General features: G+C 33.8%; 1 protein-coding gene across 2 annotated transcripts in view; it reads right to left on the bottom strand.

The window, feature by feature from the left end:
• Positions 1 to 17,208, bottom strand: part of LOC140431570 (B9 domain-containing protein 2-like) — a 48,926-nt gene that overhangs the window by 16,875 nt on the left and 14,843 nt on the right. The window contains exons 1-4 of one of the 2 annotated variants that reach the window (XM_072519468.1): positions 16,975 to 17,104; positions 12,742 to 13,173; positions 11,708 to 11,938; positions 7,038 to 7,194 (exon numbers count right to left, since the gene is read on the bottom strand). In XM_072519468.1, the coding sequence (XP_072375569.1) occupies positions 7,038 to 7,194; positions 11,708 to 11,938; positions 12,742 to 13,047 (694 nt within the window). In that variant the 5' untranslated portion in view covers positions 13,048 to 13,173; positions 16,975 to 17,104. Of the gene's footprint in view, positions 1 to 7,037; positions 7,195 to 11,707; positions 11,939 to 12,741; positions 13,174 to 16,974; positions 17,146 to 17,208 lie in introns of those variants that run through there. The other variant, XM_072519473.1, reaches the window with a different exon arrangement.

Genomic DNA, 17,208 nt, shown 5'->3' with positions numbered 1-17,208 from the left:
TCACACTTGCGCATGAGCAAATCACTGCACTGCTACAAAAGGCAGGCATATCTCTTCACAAATGGTGTTCAAATTCACCACAATTTTTAGAAAATATTTCACAATTTTCAACTGACTCTACGTATGTTATATCTTCAGAAAATCATTCCAATAAAATATTAGGTCTTTGTTGGGACTCTAAATTAGATAGTTTCTCTATTTCAGTACCAGAAATCGAAATAAAAGATTCCTACACTAAGAGACAAGTGCTCTCGATAATCGCAAGTTTTTTCGACCCCAAGGGATTAATTAATCCTGTAATAGTAACTGCAAAAATAATAATGCAAAAAATTTGGCTCTCAAAAATTCAGTGGAATGAAAGTTTAGACTCTACACTCTTAAATGAATGGTTAAATTTTCTCAAACATATTTCAGCACTAAAACATTTAAAAATTCACAGACTTTTTTTTATTGAAAATTATATATGTAGTATACAAATACACGCATTTTCCGACGCTTGTAAAAAGGCATACGCCAGCTGCATATATATTAGAGTGATTTATAGCTCAAGAAATGTCTCTTCCACACTCATCACCTCTAAAAGTAGGGTAGCTCCAATAAAAACATTAACTTTACCTAAGTTAGAACTTATGGGTGCTGTTTTATGCAGCAAACTCACTAAAAGAATAGTTGAAATTCTAAATAATAAATTAACTCAAATAGACTCAATAAACTGCTGGACGGACTCAGAAATCGTACTTGCTTGGTTAGGCTCACATAGCTCGAGATGGTCACAGTTTGTTGCAAATAGAGTTTTTAAAATACAAGGAAACCCACAATTTAAGTGGCGATATATAAAGTCAAAACAAAACCCCGCAGATATTGCGTCAAGAGGCATGTCTGCTCCTGAACTTCTAAACTCAAAATTTTGGTTTCAAGGTCTGACTTGGATGACTTAGATTTAACTTCTTATGATTCAAAACCAAATGTAAGTAAAATACCCGAGGAAAAGAAAATAGTTCATCTAGCACAAGAAAGCCCAATAAGTTTCATTGAAAATTTATCTCTCAAATTTTCAAACTTCTCAAAACTACAACGCAGTATCACACTTATTCTCAGGTACATTCACAATTTCAAGTTTCCAAATGAAAAATATGTTGGACCCTTCTCTGTTTCAGAATTAAAAAAATGCTGAAAATTTAATAATAAAACTTTTGCAAAAGGCACACTTTTTTCGAGAATTTTCTTGTCTTGAAAATAAGGAGATAATTTCAAATAGAACAATTTTAAAACTCAACCCATTCATAGATAATCAGCAAATGATTCGTGTAGGTGGTCGTCTAAGGTACTCAGACGTCCCATATGAACAGAAGTACCCATTACTTCTACCCTCTCATAATCACATAGTAAAATTAATGCTGCATAGAGAACATATAAGATTATGTCATGCAGGCCCTCAAAATACTCTTTCCAATTTTCGTTTAAGATATTGGTGTCTAAATGGTCTCAAAGAAACTAAAAGAATAATTAATAAATGTCACGATTGTTTTAAATTTAAAGCAAAGACAGCCACACAGTTAATGGCTGATTTACCACGGGAACGTTCATGTTTCTCCCCTCAATTTACCAATGTTGGTCTAGACTTTGGTGGTCCATTTCTTATAAAAAGCTCCAATTTAAGAAAGGCTCCAAAAATAAAATCCTACATAGCGTTGTTCGTATGTATGGTTACTCGTGCAGTGCACATCGAATTAGTCACAGGTCTCTCCACCGAAAGTTTCTTACTTGCTTTAAAAAGATTCATCAGTAGGAGAGGCTGTCCACAAATTATCTACTCAGATAACGCCACTAATTTTCTAGGAGCTAGAAATCAGTTGAGGGAAGTTGCACTATTTCTTAAACAAAAGGAAACCTCTGAGTCCATATTCAATTTTCTCTCCTCTTCTGAAATCCAATGGAAATTTATTGTAGCCCATTCTCCGCATCATGGTGGAATTTGGGAGGCAGCCATAAAAAGTGCCAAATATCACATTTTAAGGCTTTTAGGCAATACCACTTTAACTTTTGAAGCCTTTAGCACAGTTCTCGCACAAATAGAAGCAGTACTAAACTCACGCCCTCTTTGTGCTATGTCAAATGATCCAAATGACTTTAACACATTGTCTCCAGGACATTTCCTAATAGGAAAACCAATTACGTCATTTCCTGAAGAGATAGTGACGGAAATACCTGACAATAAATTAACAATTTGGCAAAACTACATGAAGATTCAGCAATCATTTGCCAAGGCTTGGAATCAAAAGATTTCCAACCCTCGAATGTAGGGATCCAGTTACAAGGCCCCCACAGCTGATATGTTGACAGATTTCTGATTGATAGAAAAAATATGCCATTCTTAACATCAATATTAGGGAAGCTTTAAAACATCAAAAAGGAATTATCATAGGAGGAGAAATAAATAAATAATATACGGTACGGCGACGATACTGTGATTCTAGCTGAAAACATCGACGATCTGCAGGAGCTAATCAATAGAGTTGACATGGAATGCACAAATTGGGGACTGTCGATAAATATCGATAAAACTAAATACATGGTGACCAGTAAAGTGGATATCGGCGCAACCCAACTGATATTAAACCAACAACCGCTGCAGAGAGTTCAGAGATTCGATGTAGAATTGAACAGGCAAGAAACTTATTTCAAAAATTCAAGCCTCTATTATCCAATAACTCATTAAATTTGGAAATCCGTGAAAAGTTTACAAGATGTTACGTGTGGTCTGTACTTTTGTATGGATGTGAAACTTGGACTTTAAACGGCGATATCATGAATAAAATCGAGACGTTTGAGATGTGGTTGTATCGAAGGATACTAAAAATTCCATGGACTAGCAGAACCAGAAACGAAGAAGTTCTTCGAAGAATGGGACATCAACGAACTCTATTAAATATTATTAAGAGGCGTAAACTAGAATATCTTGGACATCAGAATCAGAGGACCAAGATATGAGTTCCTTCGGCTAATTCTCAACGGTAAAATCGAAGGAAAGAAATGGATAGGACGGAAGAAACTCTCTTGGTTGAGGAATTTGCGGCAGTGGACAGGTTTGACAGCGGACCAATTGCTACACGTAGCGCAAGACCGAGATCAGTATAACAATATTATAAGCATGGTAGTCGCCGACATTCCGTAGGGATATGGCACTCTAAGAAGAAGAAGAACATCAATATTAAAACTTCAACTATATGAAATCATCAAATAGATCATATATACAAATGACACAAACAATATCATATTTAATATAAATTTTACAAATTTCTGCAAGAATGTGAATATATTTCCTTAAAATAATTAAGAATTGCAAAACAAAATGTTAATGTTAAATTAGGAGCTGTGAAAGTGGTGGTGGAACATGAATTTTCCCAAATAACTGTAGATAACTTTTTTTATTCTGAACATTGGTTTTCTTTGCTGCGAGTTCTAGTCCGTGATCTGTCATCCAGTTCTTTACGACGTTGCCCGTATGTCTTACCCGAAATCTGAGATCCGGCTCGTCCCGCGCTACTACAAGCACAGCGAGATCACCCGCAAAATCGAAGGGGTTCTACCTTCTCCATATTCGCAGTTCATGACCCCATCATATGCCAAGTTCTATAGCGTCGGACCCAAGACCGATCCCTGTGGGACTCCAGTCGTTACATCAAGGGTCGTGACAATTCTCAACCATGATCTTTCTCTCGGAAAGATATTATACCATCACATTCATCAGATATTTAGGACACTCCTTCTCTCTCATCACCCGCATCACCTTTTTCGACTGTAGAGTGTTGAATGCATTTCCAACATCGAAGAACAGCAGAGCCGACCAGCGCTGTTCGTGCCCAATATTGTGAATGCCTCGATTACACTCAAAATTGCGCCAATTATGCTCTTCTCTTTGCAGAATCCGAATTGTCTAGGGGATAAGCCTCCTGATCTCTCAATAGTGTGGTCGATCCGTCCTCGCAGCATCCTCTCGTACAACTTTCCGATGCATGGGGCGAGTCATATGGGGCAGTATTTCTGTCCAGTACCAACCTTAATGTCCTCCATGCCTCAGGAAATGTCTGCTCCAAGTAGTGAATTCATGTGCTCCAAAAGCCACCTAGGTTCCGCGCGTCCTAGATCTTTTACCGCTTCGGGAGGTATCTGGTCTAGTCCGGGGGACCTAGGTGTCTTGAGTGTATAACTGTAGATAACTGCAAGAAAGTGTATGGTCATGTTGTGACGGTTGAAAATAAGTATTTGGAAAATGATAGTCACATAGATGTAATTAAGTATTGAAGTACTTGAAGTTTAAACATTGATTTAAATTATTCCAGCGACAATGACAGTGGATCTGACTATGAAAGTGAATAACATAATATAACATTATGATATTACATTATAATATAACATTATTTTAGTAATAATATTGTAATACGTGTTATTTCAAATAAACAAAAATATTGCCAAATATAATCTAATAATATTTTTTAATACATTGTGTCTATTTTGTACCTTCTTCGCCAATTTGGCCTATTGTAAATCATAACTATTTTTGGAACGCCACTGCTTGGTTATGTTAGCTTGGTTCTCGCCACTGCACTTGAAGCTATATCTGGTTTATACGAGCGGTGATTGTAGTCAAGTGCCAGTATAGTCAAAATAAACCAAAGATGGGGAAAAGATTTTGACAGACATGCCACTTCCAGCTATATCGGAAGGGAACAGTAAGTTCGTTATTTTAAACGGAACACCCTGCATATTATTACATTTTTTACATTTTTGGATTCTGCATAAGATTCTACATAAAATTTATATAAGGTACCATAAGTCAAAACTTCATATTTTTTGAGTTATTCTTTTTTCAAAAATTTTGGCAGACAAACTTGTCAAAGTTATTATTTTATCTAGGTATGTACAATCATAATGTCTTAAAAACCTTTACACACAAAGAGTAGGTAACGTTCTTATAGGCATTTATTCGCTCCGTGCGTGACTGACGCGACACCTACCGCCTTCATCTGACTGTATTGGACCTACCAATTTTCAGGTTAAACATATGACATATGTTTGACATTGTTAAATACAAGACAATTATTAATAATTAACTTTTTAATTATATTTCTTTCAGTTTATGTACAAAATAAATGTGGTATTAAAAACTGAGTTTCTCAAAATTCATCATAATATATCTTTTTAACCCCAAACGGAAAAGAAAGGGAAAAATCTAGTACTGGCAAATCAAGTTTTTCACGAGAAAGAGCATATAATTAAAAACAGTAATAGTAAAAGGTATGATATAAAAGCTAAAGTCATCAGGCACTCTGCAGTTAGCTTGAAGCCTTATAAAATATCATTTAAGGTAAATTATTTAAATATTTCCTATTTCAATTGCATAAAAATGAGATTATATGTGATATTTACTTTTTCATATTAATAGCACGGATCCATCTTTTTCTTTTCTCTAATTTATATGCAATCTTTGGGAACCTATAAAAACTACACTTACTATTTTTGCTACTATTAGCACAATTAAATACGCAACATGTATTTGCACACATTTTTGATAAAATTTATGCGTAAAAAGATTCCATGATTCCAATTTTGTCATATTTCGCCGCTACGCACGCTGGCATCGTTTCAAGTTACCCCTACTATGGTCACGCACGGAGCGAATATCGAAATCGAATTTCTAAATACAGGGTGTTCACAAACAATACGCCATTTCTTTAAACTTCAAACTAGAGTAAGTCAATAATTTTATGACATTTTATGACATAATTTTATGAAATGAAATACCCTGTATTTTATAATTAAAAAAAATAAGTTGTCTTTCAAATAGTGTTATGGTTCCCTATATCTAAAGTTAATATCTACTTTTGGAGATAATTGTGTATTTATGTTAAAGATAAAATATGTATTTTTATTCTAGCAGGCCATGTACGAATATGTCACAATTGTGATTGTTTGTAATTATTGGCTCTTCTATCTCTACAAAGTAATAGAAATGGCTTGTTTAGAATTAAACAAAAAAGATTGCCTAAACTTACTTTAATTATATTGAGATATCTTTAATCTAAAAAAGTAGTTTAAGTTACCACCATAAAAGTGGAGAGCTACAACCTGGTTGTGTCTGATCGCACAAAAGACATTAAACTTCCATCGCTCCTGAAAATTTACTTTGCTCCAGTAATGCGAATTGTGCCTACTAAACATTACGTTTTTGTAAATTTTGATTCGTCACACCATATAATATTCTTCAAAAATTCATTATCTTCTTAACATTTGATCGTTACAAACTCTATTTTTTTTATTATAGTCTGTTTCCTTTAAACTTTGAACTGTGGTGTAAGAATGGGGATGAAATTTTTTTTTTTAATTCGCTAAACAACTAATGACTCTTCGGGATCAGCAGCATAGTAACCGAGAACATTACTTGTATGATCATTATTATCAATAATAGACTTCGTTTTGTTAACTTTTTGTTGAAAACAACCAAAATGTGTTAAATTTTTAAGTAATCTCTTCACAGTGTCACGGGCATCTCACGTGATCGATCTGGATATCTTTTAGCAAATAAACCTCATGTTCTAGTAATAACTCTGTCACATTCTTTATATATTAAAAGTAAATTTAAGCATTCTTAATTATTTAATTCTTAACGAGATCACTTTTCAAAAGTTCCATTAACCACAAAAAATGACAATTATGTCATATTCATACACGGCCTGCTAGAATAAAATAATAAATATCTTGTCTTTAACATTAAACCTAAATTATCTCCAAAAGTATTACCATACCGTATTACTGAAAAAATTGTCTCTGTCAAAATTTTTGAAAAAAGATGAATAACTCAAAAAATGTAAAGTTTTGACTTATGGTACTTTATACAAATTTTGTCTAGAATTTAATTTAAATTTAATGTAGAATAACAGAACAACTAAGACGTTTATTATAGTTTAAATATTAAAATTATATTTTGTATATATTATTCGGTATGAAAAAAAAGAGATATCTCAAATAATTCTTACCAAATTTATGTATGCCCCTTCTATTGACAAGCCACATAGAGCTACCATATAATATTTTTTTAGAAGAATTAAATATATCGTTTTTGTTTATGAGTTCTTTTCGCCATGAAAATTTGTTGACTTTTTCTGTTCGAGTTTCGACAAACGTTCTGATAGGCTAAAATGTATGTAAAATATTATACTATATTTATAAATAAACAATATACAATATTATAAAGTATTCTTTTAGACGGTATTAAAGTTTGAATTGAACTGATGCCGTGTATGACACTGGACATTTTTGAAATGTGAACATATCTTCTTTTGTCCTTTGACTCTCAGAGAGTATAGTGATATCATTTCTCTATCGCACGAATCTTGGTTCTCCATCCTTATCTGTCGTGGTCTGCTAGGGAAACTTCGTGTAAACCATGACCAATAATTTCTCTTTTTTAATTAATGGAAAAAGCGAGCATTTAAATATTAAATAGAGTAGACGTAATGAAATAGCCTGGACGAAGTCCTTTGGTCACTTTTATCTTTTTTGTCACTATTATCCAATCTTTATTGAACTTGTCATATCGTCGTACAACTATCTCACAGCATTGATATAAATCGGTGGAATTTTCTGTCATCTAGCACCTGCCACAGCTTGGCTAATGGGACACTATCATACACCTTTTGAAAGTTAATTAGCATGTGCGTCTCCATATTGTTTTTCAAGCGTTTTTCTACTGTTTTTTAGACAGAAACTGTTGTAACATAAAAACTACCAGTACGAAAGCCACTTCGGTCTTCAACGTCTTCCCAACAATCTTCAATTCAGCTTTTAATTATCTTCCCGTACATCCCACAGATTAAGTTAGTTCCACTAAGCACTCAACCAGTTTTACAATCCTTTCTATCTCCTTTATTCTTGTAAAGATTGCTGATATACTTATGCAGTTTTCCATTCTGGGTCTTCGCCTCTCAAGAATTATTTAAATGTATAAGCCAATAGCTGAAATATTTTCCCAGGGCCATATTTAATCAATTCTAGGAGTCTCCGGTCCTGGAGCTGTTCCATTTTTCATAATGTTGGCGTAGCATAAAATTAGCGTAAATTTTTATTAGCGTTTCTTCGCAGTATGAGATATCATGTTTTTCGTAGCCAATATCTTAGAATACTGCTTGATCTTCTGTCAGCATTTTTCCATAATATTCTATCCACGTTTCTGGAGATATTAAGTTTTGTTATCGCTAAATATTCCCATATATAAGTCAGTTCTATAGTTGCTTCACGTGCTATTGCATATTGATTGACCTAAACCCATCTGTATTTAAGTTTGAGTGTACAGAAGACCCCACAATTCTACCTATAAAATCGAGACTTCTGTGTGGTTTTGCATGAAGAAGATCCTACTGTCCGCCCAGTCCAGATGGAGTTCCTCTGGGCAGTGTACTTGGTCCTGGCAGTACCTTGTGTATACAGCCGATATGTGTGTGCGTGTGCGTGTGCGTGTGTGCGTGTGTGAGTGTGTCTTATCAGCTTTAGAATCAATGTCCATTCGCCATCTTATCCTTTTTGGGATTATTTTGAATTTTTTATCTAAAGCTCTTAAGGCTCTATTAAGCTCTAAAGGAGTCGCGCAGCGTCGAGAATGAGAATTTCACTAACCAGCATGTTCTACGCTGAGTGCAATTTGTTAAAACTAGGAATATATTTGAAAATCCTACAATTAGTATGCCCACTTGATGTGCAGCAAAATGACTGGAAATTATTGGTAGAACAAGTAAACTCGACCGGTAAACTATTCATCAAATCACGTAGCCGAGTGCCGACATGTTACAACTCTTTCTCTCCGAAAACTTTCTCTATCTGCCCTCTTCATTGATGGACACAATTTCGAAAGTCATTCCAGACAGAATTGTACTGGACAGATTCTACTCAATTCAGAGATCTCCGCTGCACAGTTTCAAACTAAAACGGAAAACTTCAATTTAATGGTGGCCAAAAACCGTCATTTCTTTTTTCTGTTGTGTCCGATCATAGCTTTCTTTTTAATTCCAAACAAACCAAATTATTTAATTGTCAAAATTGTTTGTCTTACCAAATTTGTCCGAATATTAATTCAAAGTTGTTTTGTAACATATTCGTTTTGGATTAGAAATAGTATAGAAATAACGAAGTAAGTTGCATAGTGCATATTGCATTTATTTCCAAATTTTTTATTTACATTGTTTTAAAAAAAAGTTTTAGCAAAATATACGAGCTTTTACAACCTTATAATGGTACAAATTAAGATATATAACAAATCCAGGAATTTGACTGTTCATTTATTATATTTTTAATAGTTATGATAATAATGCTGAGTAAGCAATATTTTAAATGATATGTAATCACAAAACGAAATCAATATTGTGTTGTACAACCCAAATAACCTATTAATGCCACAAGGATCATCAAAATATGTAAACATTAGTGACAGCTAAATAATGGGACAGTATGAAGTAACTGCTAAAAACCACACCAGATAAGATAGTTAGGCTGCAAAAACAATGCAGCCGTACATTTTAACACACTTCAAACGATATTCTACAAATAATTTCTTGTAAAATTGCTGTATTATTTCAATAAAATGGTATCTGTATAATTTAAAAAAATGCTGAGTTGTTGATTAAAAATTGTTGCCGCAATAAAACAATCTTTGAAGAGGGGATGAAATGAATACTCCTAAAACTACAGTATGGAATATAATTAAGCATTATGAGGAAACATGAAGTATCTTAGATAAAAATGTAAAATCCCTGGTGGCCCAAAACTAGTTTCTGATAGGATAGGAATAAGAAAAAAAATTAGTAAAAGTTCACAAAAAAGGTCAAAGGAATACTCTAAGGCAAGTTATAGATAAATGGAATCATGAAGCTCGATTAAATCAGTCAAGAAAATGCTGTTGCAACAGGAAACATAAATCTCGATTAAAGCTTTATAAGGTTGAATTACATGTAACAACTTAAAAGTGTACTCATAGTTTATTATATTTTAACATAGTTTCTTCTAGGCATAGGTTAAGCCACTTTTAACAGCAAAATAAAAGCAAGTCAAGCTCATTTAAGCAAAATATAAACTTTCTTGAACGGTAGAAGATTGGTCCCGAGTAATTTTTAGCGAAGAATCAAAATTATCGACGTATGTGTTGATTACCGCAAACGAGTTATTCGCACTAAGCATGCAGCTTTTCACAAAGACTGAAACGGACCGTAAAATTTCCTAAATGAGTGATGATTTGGGTATCTATTGAAAAAGTTCAATGCCTAAAGTTTTTGGGTTTGTATGTTGATGAATGTCGCAATTGGAAAAGCCAATGTGATGATATTATTCAAAAAATAAACTCAGCATGCTACCTACTTCGAAACCTCAAAGATATACTAAGTGAAAAACAGCTAATTATGCTGTATTATGCTCAGGTGGAGTCTCGTTTGCAGTATGGCATAGTATTTTGGGGTACGTCTTGTAAATTCAGTGAAGTCTTTCTATCTTAAAAGAGAATAAGTCCATTGTATTGCTGGTATTTCTCGAATAACTAGCTGTAAGAGTTATTTTACTAGATATAAACTTTTAACTGTGCCGTGCTTATATATTTTTGAAGTTTGTGTTTTTATTCATTCAAATTTTAAGAAATTTAAAACTAATAGTCAAATTCACAATATAAATACAAGGCAGAATCAAAAATTACATGTGCCTTTTTCTAAAGGAAATATGCATTTTTACTCACCTGCAGTAATAGCTCAACGAATATATAAGTTACCCGAGCCAATAAAAAAATGTAAGAATATGAAAATATTTAAATTAACTTTAAAAGATTTTTTATTGCAGAATACGTTTTATTCTGTTGATGAATATTTTAGTAGTTGACATTATTTTAAGTAGGTATATGCTAGTAATTTACATTTTCTATTTGTGTTTGTTTTGTAATTTTAGGTTTAGCCTAATTTTAGATTTACATTTATATTTACTAATTTTGTTTTCTAAACTGTGACTGATCCTATACAAACTGTATTTGTCAAAAAGGAAATAAAGTATTATTAAATAACTGAAAATAGCCTACTTCCAAGTATTGTGAAATTAAATGCTGGCTGGAATTATATTTTTCAGCAGGGCGAAGCGGGCTGTGATACGGCTAGAACCACAAACAACTGGTTTGGAAACCACAATATAAATGTCCTTTCTTCGCCTTCTAACAGTCTTGACCTAAATGTCAATGAAACAAGCAAAAAATTAAACAAATACTAACGAATAACTCACAACGGACATTACACGAACCTAAAAGACAAAAAAGAGCAGATTTGCAATTAATTTACCTCTGAACATTGCAGATCATTTGTCAAGTAAATGCTCAACCGAATTCGAGGGGTCATAAAGTCTAAGGGCGATGCTACTCCGTTTTAAATATAAATATTCGTTCTATGTCCCAATATTTAGTTGTCAACAAATTAAACGCACTTTATTATTAATTAGTACTGTTAGAGTAAGTATATTTTGTTTTGTGTTTCTGATTGAACTTATATTATTAGTTATTAACTCATTACATAGTAATACATTAAAAAAGATGATTAGAAAAAAATAAACTGTCAACTCTCTGAATTTTGCATGTATTTTAGTTTGTCCCATTATATAGTTGTTAGGGCTCGTACTAATAATAAATACTTACGTGTTTACGTTGAATTATATAAGATGGGGGATGATTACTCTTGATAAAACAAAATAGTCCGTTTTGGTTAATATGCCATTTGACAGGTGTGTTGTTTACATAAATATATTTCATATAGTCACAGTATCTTGTATCGTAAAATCTAGGTTCCGACAAACAATATTGGAAAACTTCCTTATTCTCTAAAGAGCAGTCTTTGTCACAGCAACAGTTTATGTCACAAAAGTTTTCCTAACAAAAGAAAAAAAACTACAATATTTTCTTAACATATATAATACAGCACTGTAGTCGTTGTGGTTAGTAAGACTACTATTTTTGATAATTACGGCCAGGAACTCGTCTATCATGTGTTGCATATGCATTCTATAGTAAAATTCACACTTAGGGTGCAGTACAGCTGAGATAGAGTAATGCTATTCTTACGGAGAATACAGGCATAGCGTTGTCGGCTTTCGCCAGCTGTTCATTTCTCATTCAAGAGCGTCGCACAAAACCGGCTTGGATAAAATGCATCTCCCGACAGTAAGAGTATAATATTTTTATTAGGTAGGTATACAGTAGAATAAAAAAGCATTATAAAAGAGGAGAGGAGAGGAGAGGAGTGGAGAGGAGAGAGGAGAGGTAATTATGGACATACCAGATAGTAAAATTGGAACCTATATCTTTTGTGTATCTCCTGATAAGAAAGTTGCTGGCTTTTATCTAGAGAACAGCACTTAATGGTGAAATTTATTAAAAAGAAAGAAGAAAATGGCGATGAAGAACACACATAATACGTACGTTGATCTAGTCATTGATTACCATGCCATCTACTATTTAGATATCAGATCAATTCGGATCACAAAGAGATTTCCATCATAAATGACCTCCATTGAGCTGCATAACACCATTGAGCAAAGCAAATCTCACTCTCAGCAGAAGAAAATATCCGTAGATACATTCATCAAGGAAAGCAAAACATTTAAATGAAAACCCAAGTTAAGTTTAATTTCATATTCATACATAGGTATCTACTTGTTGCTACGATGACTTACTTGCAAATCGCACGTACAAAAATCCTCCTGTACAGATTCTCCTACAGGGGCAATTTCTTTCCTAACAGTCTCATTTTTTGAAGGTTGAATAGTAAAATTCGAAAATGGAACTTCAGTTGAATTATCACAATACGTGGAATTGTCCTCGCATATAGAATTGGCTACGGTAAAATTTTCTTCAGGTATAGTAGAAGTAGTATGCTTTTCTGTAGTTGAAGCTGCAGTTGTGGATTTATTTTTGGCTATGGCAACGTTTGCCAATAATCCAATGAAAATAATAACTTTCATTTTAGTATTCAACTCCATAGTTACTAAAATTTCTAAAAACTAAAGAAAGATCAAATGTAACCACACCCATTGCTTCGGTAGATAGTTGGTATCTTTCCCCAGGCGATAAAAGTTGTTCGAAGTTTCGTAACTGTAATCCACCACCTGAAATAAAATTTTTGTTTAACCGATATTAAAAACTGACTTAGTTTATTAAAAAATGCTCTTTTTTCTATCCAGGATAGCCTCAAATTTTTCCTTAGAAGAAACTGTTATAACGGTATCGTCTATGTTATAATATCGTTTTTTCAAAAATTGGCAATGTTTGAGCCAATTATATTAAAAAAGATAATTAAAAAAAAATAATCTGAGCAATATCATTTGCATGATCATTTGCATGAACTCGGTAATATCGCGCATAATAGTGGCCAATTCCGCGCGCAGTAAAAAGATGCGACGAAATGAAGGATGTGATATCTAGGCACGACTTTTTTTTTAATGTGCACAAAGAAGTAAAAGAAATAAGCAACATATTTAAAAAACGAGTTCCCTCTTCACTAGTTTACAATAACAACAAAATTATTGTAAATGAGAACGAAATAAGAAAAGAATGGCAACTGTATATAGGTATCAGAGTTATTTAAAGATGACAGAAATAATATTACCGAATCCTGCCAAAATTGCACTGACGCCGCAGAAATTATGAAAGTTGAGGTAGAACACGCTTTAAAAAATGCTAAAATTAGGAAAGCTTGTGGTTCAAATGATACACCAACTGATGCAGAAGCTAATAGATAAAGATAACATAAAAATACTAGTAAAACTTTTTAATGCAATATATTACATGGAGCGAGTCCCGCAAACTGGCTTCCATCTTTGTTATAATACCTAAAAAACACAGTGCTAGAAAATACTCAAAATATCGATAAATTAGGCTAATGAGCCACACTCTTAGGATTTTCCTAAGAATATTTCACAACAGAATTAGACTCAAATGCCAAGAAGATCTCGAAGAAACCCAATTTGGTTTTAGAAATGCTATGGGAACTAGGGAGACACTTTTTGTGTTATATATCCTATTACAGATTACAAAAATTAATTACTATTTAAATGGGAATAAGCCACAATTAAAGGTTAAAATACGTTTATTGACGTTTCAATTTCCACTTCGGAAATCGTTCTCAAAATACAAACATTAGTAAATTAAACAAATTTTGTTTTTTGTTACTTAGTGAAAAATTCTTCTAATAATTTAATTTTATCTGACTCATCTATATTGACAATTCAGACATACCTTATACATTTTAAAGTAGACGACTTTAAAATGATATTGCCAATATTGTTGAGTTGCGTTCCTGGGACGACTTTACTTATAAGATAGTTCATTCGATTACATGAAATCAACTTTAACTTGAGAATATCCGTCAGAAAAGATCATAACATGTAATTCGTCTTTAAAAAGACAAATACATGCCATGATGACAGTAAAATTCTCCTGTTAGTGATTCCATAGTAAATTATGAGGGAAAAAATTAATGCAGATGCTAAAAAATATAGGAATAGATGACAAAGACATTCGTGTTAATAAAAATCTGTACTGGAATCAAACTATATTAAAAATTAGAGACAATTACACCTACGAAATTTTCATACAACGAGAAGTCAGACAAGATTCCATTTTGTCTCCAACATTGTTCAATGTTCTCGGATCGAATATTTAAAAAGGCACTTGAGCTACTGTCAAATGGAATCAAAATCAAGGGGGAACTACTTAATGTAATTACACATATTACGCGGATACGCGAATGATACAGTAATTCTGTCAGAAAATATTGAAGGTCTCCAAATTCTACTTGATCGTATTCACGAAGGAGGAAATGGGCATTAAAATAAACTCAAACAAAACCAAATGTTTAGTCTTTAGTCGTAACCCACATCCAGATGCAGACAGAGTTTCAATTAAATTGAGTCCAAGTTGCAATAGTTCACAAAATTACATATTTGGTAACTGTCATAACGGACCAACTAGATCGAGACATAGAAATAAAACGAAGAATAGCAATTACTAAAACTATTTTTTGAAAATTAAGGCATTTTTTTTGCAATAATCATCTCAGTTTAGAATCTAGACAAATAATGGTTAAGTGCTATATTTGGTCTGTACTTTTGTAGTGAACAGAAGTGCAGTGTGACACTAAAAGTATCAAGTATAAACAAAATTGGAGCATTGGAAATGTGGATTTATAGAAGGATGCTGAAGATACCTTGGACAACAAAAAAACTAATGAGGAAGTACTAAGGAGGGTCAATAAAGATAGAGAATTACTGAAAACTGTTAAACACCGGAAAATGTCTTATCTGGCACATAAAGTGGGGGGAAATCGATATAGACAACTGATCCTTAAAGTCAAAATAGAAGGCCGTTAAGGTGTAGGAAGAAAACAGGTTTTTTGGTTTCAAAACATTCGTGAATGGACTCAGATATCAAATGCAGAACAATTATTCCATGTGACAGAAGAGCGAGAAGCCTTCGTAATAGTGATCGTCAACGTCGGATAATTCTGATGTGGCACGTGAAGTAGAAGAAGAAGCTGGTGTACTGTGATATGTAAGTTTTAAATCACAATATTATAAGCGACGAACACTGAACACTAAACAACAAAATGCATACTGACCTCACTGACTGTCTCATTCATCTGGAAAATCACACCCACACGAACCACCAACCACTTTTAACCGCTGCCTCAGCGACGCTGCCGTCTCTCTCTCTCTTTCTCTTTCTCTTGCTTTCCTATTTCGGCCTGTCAAAGTCCGAATCCCATCGAGTTGCTACTTGCTTGTTTTAGAACTCAGTTGCAAGTTCCTTTTAATCTCTTTTTTTAAAGAGAGCAACTCCACCATTCAAACATTCTATAGTTACACTATCTTTCATCCGCCTAACGCTTGCACTCCAACATCGTGTATGTCACAGTGTCCGAAAGATTACAGTAAAGGCACTGGTGGGAATGTGTCTTCCTGAACCTGAGAAGCTAGCTACAGAAGCAGCCATGGCCTGTGAGCATCTGTATCAGGTACTAGTTCAGTTACTTATGTATACAGTACACCCAGCTTCAAGATTAGTGAGTTCTTTCACTCCGCCACATCATGTGTGGTATCTCACTTTTCCTACCATTGGTCGATTGAAACTAATCTCTCTGACAAAATCAATACGAAGAAATAATAGATGCCAAAAAAAACATCGACATTCTACTAGAATACGCCAACAGATCCGATGATTAGTACTAACAACCTCCTAGTACTGAAGGGACTGAAGGGAGCGGAATCGTTGACTATGACAAGGACAACAGTGAAAAAGATCCGTGTGCCTCAAAGGATGATGGAGCGTGCTATGTTGGGCATTTCAATACTCTCTACAGCTGATGCTGTAGAGAGAATAGCAACACTGAAGTGAAACTGGGCAGGTCAAGTGGCTGGAATGACGGATAACAGATGGACAAAGCGGATACTGGAATGGAGATCAAGAGATGATGCCTACAGAAGCAAAGGCCGTCCACCAACTCGTTGGACTGTCGATCTAAAATCTTGCCATAGGAATTTAATGCAAGAGGCACAAGATCGAAACAGATAGAAAATTATGAGGGAGATCTATGTCAAACAGTGGACAAGTAAAGATTGAATGATGATGACTACTGAAAGAACACTATAAAAGATAATCGATGAACCGAACGAGCAACTATAGGTACCCGTATATGCGCCTTTACAGAGTGATTTTTACTTTCAATAGATTTTACATTTTATTTTAGGGAACATTCAGTATTGTGTGTTGGTTTTTGTCTCTGAGTATATAAAGTATCATAGTTACCGTGAGTGGTAGCCTACTTTGCTCGTAAAGAAGCTATCTGCAAATGTGGTGAAACGTTAAGATTGATCCATTTTTATTATTTTATGGAAATATATTCTACGTACCCATAAAATATTGGACGAAACGTTGTCTCAAATTACCAAACGGTCTCCAAGTGTAACAATCGAGAGTATAAGATCCGGGACTGGTTGGTACAGTTACAGTTCCGTAGCCAAAAATATGAGCTCGTCCTAGCCAATCAAAATGGTATACTTCAATGTAAATTTTGGGCCAACCTGAAACCGAACAAAGATGAATTCTAACACAATTAAGTACATTTAATAATATGTAGGTTAGAT

This window comes from Diabrotica undecimpunctata, chromosome 1 (genome assembly GCF_040954645.1).
Source record: "Diabrotica undecimpunctata isolate CICGRU chromosome 1, icDiaUnde3, whole genome shotgun sequence".
NCBI classification, from domain to species: Eukaryota; Metazoa; Arthropoda; class Insecta; order Coleoptera; family Chrysomelidae; genus Diabrotica; species Diabrotica undecimpunctata.
This window is presented reverse-complemented; position numbering and strand designations above follow the sequence as displayed.